Source organism: Malus sylvestris, chromosome 15, assembly GCF_916048215.2.
Source record: "Malus sylvestris chromosome 15, drMalSylv7.2, whole genome shotgun sequence".
NCBI classification, from domain to species: Eukaryota; Viridiplantae; Streptophyta; class Magnoliopsida; order Rosales; family Rosaceae; genus Malus; species Malus sylvestris.
This window is the reverse complement of record NC_062274.1, coordinates 28,839,967-28,845,964: the sequence shown is the minus strand read 5'-3', so window position 1 is coordinate 28,845,964 and position 5,998 is coordinate 28,839,967. Positions and strand designations below refer to the sequence as shown.

The 5,998-nt window shown below is 36.3% G+C and overlaps 1 protein-coding gene across 1 annotated transcript; it reads right to left on the bottom strand.

Annotated features, from left to right (window-relative positions):
* Nucleotides 1-755: 755 nt before the first annotated feature.
* LOC126603250 (EPIDERMAL PATTERNING FACTOR-like protein 2) lies at nucleotides 756-1,266 on the bottom strand. The gene is made up of 2 exons (XM_050270031.1): nucleotides 1,141-1,266; nucleotides 756-1,016 (listed from the first exon to the last, which is right to left on the bottom strand). The coding sequence occupies exons 1-2, from the start codon at nucleotides 1,264-1,266 to the stop codon at nucleotides 756-758; spliced, it is 387 nt and encodes a 128-aa protein (XP_050125988.1).
* Nucleotides 1,267-5,998: the final 4,732 nt, after the last annotated feature.

Below are 5,998 nucleotides of genomic sequence, written 5' to 3'. Positions count from 1 at the left end.
GGCTTGTAGGTTTCTCAATATCCAATGGCAACATATATTTTTAGAGAAGCCAATTTTGTGGCAGATAAGCTTGCTAGCGTTGGGGTGTCGGTGTCTAACCTCCACTTTTGGGATTATTGCCTCCCTTCTTCGGCGTTAAATGCTTTGAATTTTGATTGTATTGAGACATGTTGTTATAGAGGTTTTTCTCTTCAATAAAGTTATTTTCCATTTAAAAAAACGTAATAAAAAATTAAAAAAAAACTATCAAGTAACCGTTATTTTTTCTACATAGCAACATTGCATTAGTTAGAACAAATACGCTCTCTCCTTCCCATGTGTTCCAATTTCCATATCCAGTAAAACTAAACCATATTTTGCATCCCACAAAAAATATGAAGAAAACATAACGAATGAAAAATCAGGGTCCACAGTAGCAAAGTAGCAGTCACTTTCCATCATACAAACAAGACTGGACAAGAAAATCAGGGTCCAAGCTGCCAAACAATCATACTTGCATTAGTATATATTTTACAGTATGCTAATCAATTAGCTTACAAAGATGTTAAGACTTGACAAAAACAGGGGAAGTGAAATTACATAAATTACATTAGGGCCTAATTAGCAAGACTGCATGGACTAATTAAGGAACAAATATTTAAATTCTTTTTCTGGAATTAGTATCCTATGATTTGTCATCCATTTACAGGATCCAACAATGGGTAAGCTCCTCCTCTACTTAAACCTTAATTAATTAATAAACATTTTAATCATGATTAGGGATTGAAGATGGAGCTGCCACATTTGCACTTCCAACTCATGGGCTTGTAGTTGCTGGAGTTCTCATCACCTATGGCATAAGCAATGCCGAATACAGCTTTGGAGGGGTTTTTGCTGCCTGGTTTTGCATTTGCTTGGGGAGTTGCAGGCACTTGAATTGCCTCACAGCGGCCGTAGGAGCTGCACCTTCTCTCACACCTTGGAGGCCTCGAACCTACCTGCCCTCTCAGATTCACTTTACTCTCTTCATTCCCTGCCTACCCAAATTAAAAAAACACTAGACAAATCAGGACATTTGGGTGCAAATCAAAGGTGTTTGATGAAAGTTCTCAGAGAAAGCCTTGAACTGTAAGACCACTGGATAAAAAGTTAAAAACCCACCTGGGAAATGGCAACTTTGTTGTGAATTTCTCTGCTTTCAGCCGTTTGGGTACAAAATCTGAAGTGGGTTGGGCACAGAATCAAGAGAAACACAAGGGAAATCGAGTAAAAGTGGAAGCAACCCATTAAAGTGGAAATTGAGATGAAGCTTTTGGAGGTGAGAGAGGGACTAAATAATGAAATGGGCTGTGAAAATTTAAGACGGAAAAGTTGACGTGAATAAAGAAAACAGGGACAGAAACCCTGTAATATATAAGTTTGATGTGCTTCTGGAAGAGCATCAAAATATTGCGATTTTTGAGGTGATGGAACGTGAATGAGTTATTAACAAGTGGTGAAGACGTTTATTGGGATTCTCGAAAATTGGTTTAGGATCGGTACTGAAATTGGGATTCCCAAAAATTTCAGTTTGGAAATCGGGACAAGGGTTTTGTTCGGTATCCCATACCGAACCACCCTTACAATTAATTTGAAGCTGATCAGCACCAGTGGAACCACAAAATCACACCATCTCTCTCTCTCTCTCTCTCTCTCTCTCTCTCTCTCTCTCTCTCTCACTCTCACACAATTTCAATCATGAATCATGGAAGTGTAACCGAGAAATGGTAAGGAGATTCTCTTGTAGAACTCTTTATGGATTCCTGTCATTTCATGTTTATGCATAATGTTTTTTAATATTTATATAAAAATTGATGTTAAATTGTGAGGTGACATAGATTTTATGAAAAATCATAATTTTTGAATGCGAGCTGATTTATCAAATGTCATATTATAAACGGAGAGGTAATAAAAAAATATATTTCCTCTTATATCATGACATGTAATGTGCCGACTTGTATTATAGGCACACTAAAATATCTCTCCGAATAAAAAGTTGAGTTTTCATCATTCTTTCGAACCACATTGGTTATTTTTTACAGCCAAGATGTGAACCGTGTGCTAGGTAGATAAATTGGCAAGAGAAAAAGGAAAGTGTAACTCTAATTCTCCAACATGTGAGAAATTGATAATGAAAGTGTAACTCAAGTTAAAAATGGCACCACAAATTGCATGATCCACAAAAGTTATTCCAATGAAAAGTGATTTAAATTTTTCTCCCCCATTTTGTCATGGTAAGACAAAGGAAGAAATTGATAATTAAGCACAACACATAGTAAGGAATAAAAAGTGAAGCATAACATGTAAGAAAGAAGGGTCAATGGAACTCGGAGAAACAAAACAGCACACAATGGTGCAAAGTTTGGAATCAAAGTGATAATATCTAACAAATTTAAGTTCAAAAGACACAAGAGTAAGATAAAGAGGATTAGCAAGATTAATTACAACAGAAACCAAAAGGAAATTGAGTTTCAATTTTAACAACCACTGTTCAATAGATAACAAAATAGAACTCCCCTATAAAACTTGCTCTCGCTAAAAACCCCTACAAGAGCTCCCCTATAAACTTAGAACTCATCTGATTGTGATGAGTCTTCTAAGCCGACAGGAGATCCAACAGTAATGGAATCTTCAACAGGAACATATTCAGGGCATGGATCATGACCAAGACCTTCTTTATTTTCATCTTCATCAGAGGAATATGTGAACCTGATGTGCTTGTCCTTCGAAGTAAGAGTAGAAGAGAAATGCTGGTGGACATTGATGGACACTTCATTTCCTTTAGCAGCGTAGATAGCAGCCGTCTTGGCAGCAACGAAACTAGAATGGTCGGAGAAAACAGCGGTGTGATAGGATACAGATGAAGGATCCACATGGCAATGAGGGACAAGCTTTGGAGGTCGCAGAGAAGGCTCGGGGACAAATGATAGAGGATTCAGAGAGGTTTGACTCAGAGATTATGAAGAGAATGAGTTATTAACAAGTGGTGAAGACGTTTATTGATCAACTAGAGACTTAAAATCAACAAATTGTTTTCTAAGAGAGTTGACTTCAGACTCAAGATATGCTATTTTCCTATCTTGGGAGGTAGTTGATGACGAGACTGGTCCAGGATCACCTTGAGTTACGACACACATGACATTATTGAGATTCATCATATTTCTGTGAAGGTCCTTAGTGGTTCTAAGACACAGATCATCAGAATGTTTTTTAACACCATCAAGCTCATATAATTGAGTGATTAGACAAGGGTGAATAGTAGACCTTCTCTGGTAGGTTCTAGCATGCTTGGATTTGGACAAAATGGACTTGAAAATCAGAAAGCCAAAAGGTACATCACAGTGAGTTAACATGGCAAATAATACTCAGGCTGACTCAAAGGTAGGGTTACCATTTGATGATGTACCGAGAACATTTCTACAGATAAAGTAAGACCAAATCCTATAAAAAGGTTTAAGGTGAGAATTTGAGATTTGAACTTTAACAAGAGTAATAGATGGATCAGCATAAGCCTCACGATGGTAGGCACATATTGACTGGTTGCAACATTAAACGACGAGATGGCTGAGCACGGGCAGAACCAATGTTGCCAACCATTGGTAAAGAATTTTTTTTTTTTTATGAAATGGATTGAGAGTTTGAAAGGGGAAGGAAAGAGAACTCAAAGCAAACGACACAAAATGAGGTATGGTGCAAACCTAGATGGGTTAGATGAGGTTAAAACCTAGGATACTGTGAAGACAACTAAGCCGTGCAATGAAAACCAATGGATGAGATGCATAAGGTAAAAACAGATGTGCAAAGATAGGAATGCCCTTAATGAACCTTACATTTTTTATTAAGACACTTGACTAGTCAGATTGATGAACAAAACCACTACTAAACTACATTGGTGCAACAAGTTGTAACCAATGGAGAAGACAACACACACACAAAAGAAAACAAACTACGGTTACAAACCTAGTAGCATTCGAGATATGGTCAACTGAGAATCACATAGAGAAAGACCCAGAATAAACAGATTTAATACCCAAGCTTACAAGACAACTTTGATAGAAAAAAAATATTTGACAAGGCAAGTACATTTGAAAGGAAACATGCAATATAATACTTCAGAAACAAATCTTTACAGGCACACAACGATAGCACAACATAGATTAACACTTGTTCATACTACAACCATGATGTGTCCAGGTATGGGAAAGTGATTGGTGACAGACAATGAAAAAGCATAGTTTCATGTAACTAAGCAAATATTTAATTCAAGGGCTCACCAAACTTTTAATTACCCATTGAGATTAAGAACCAAGCCTTAAAACATAAATTAAGCAACTTTTTAGACACAAAACTACACACAATGATGAACCCAACCCAATAGAACATTTAAATTGGTAAGTGATATGGAGCACATGACCAGTAATAGGATTAGAGAGAATTGTATTTTAGTAACCCATGACACATTATGAGCCCTTTTGAAGATTGAGAGAAAAGAATTGAACTTTCATGACATTGCATGAGATAATATTTTTGAGAATTTTGGAATTTTTTTCCTTTTCTAAAATTTTGAGAACTTTGCTCATGAGTGAATAAGTTGAAGCTTAGATACATAATTTTACTTTTGAGGGGATCTGAGCACAATGAGAGAAACTAGGTCGTGTTTTGCAATGGAAAAGACACTTTACCCAATTTATAGAGAAGAGTTGACACTACAACCCAATCAAGACCAAAGTAAGTTTAACCCTTAAATCAACTAAAGCTTTTGTCAAACGATACAAAGATTTTTCACTAGCCAATAGCCATAATAGGGAAAACCTTTGACATCACAGAGAAAGAATTAGTCAAGGTTAATCTACAAAATGCTAACATGTGAGATAGTTAAGAAGAGCACAAAGTGACAAATAGACTTAACTGATGAGGTGATTTGTAGGATAGATACAAGAACAGGAAAAGTAAACATGCAGAAGAATAACAAAATGAAAGCAAGGCTACTCAAGCTATTCAGTCAAAGGCACAAAACTCAATAGACCCTCGAAGATTTTTATGTCTTCGATTTCCAAGAGACTTATGAAGTTCATAGCTAGTTGTTTCTCATATGGCATCAAGTTTATATCAAAGACATTTCCTCACATAAATCTTCTAAGAGCAGGATATTTGTTCTTAAGACCTTTGGAGATTAAATAATTTACAACACTCAACTAAACAACTAGTGCATAAACTTCATCAGAATGTACATCAAGGGCCAAATCAAGATTATCAAAATGAGGAACAAGTCATGATGCAAAGATGTAAACAAACAAGGCATATGGAGAAATTACATTCATAAGTGAGAGAGAAGCATTCCTTAGTGAAGTGATACATTCAGCGTCCAAAGTGAGAGGCAGCTCATCACGAAATCGAGTTGGAAAGTGAAAATTTAGAATTTCATTCTCAAGATGATGGACTTTGGCAAAGATAAGGCAATACTCACCAGAGTGAAATACAAGAGGATGTCTTCCCAAGATGCTAGGTTCACACAAAAAGCATTTAGAGATGAAGTCTTGTAATTTTCCACATTGGACCATTTGCTGAAAAGTATCTGTGTTCCAATCTGAGCAATCATCACAGTTTGAGGCAACAAATTTTCCTTTTATCTTGGAACCACCAACATGTTCTTCCCACGTTTATCAACAATTTTGCAATTTGTCTTGGAAAAGCAAATTTTATTAGCAACTTCATCATATAGTTGACCAATACTAAGGAGATCAGTTGACAATCCAGCCATATAGCAAACATCTTCAAGCATAGAAAGTCCAGGAATCTTCACTACTCATTTTCCAACAATCTTAGTCTTGTTTCCTCCACCAAACACAATCATACCACTTTTGAATAGTACAAGAGATTAAAAAAACATCATTATCACATGTCATATGATGAGAACAACCACTATTGAGGTACTAGGTGTCTGGACTAGAAGATGATGTTGAACTTTGAGCAAACAAAC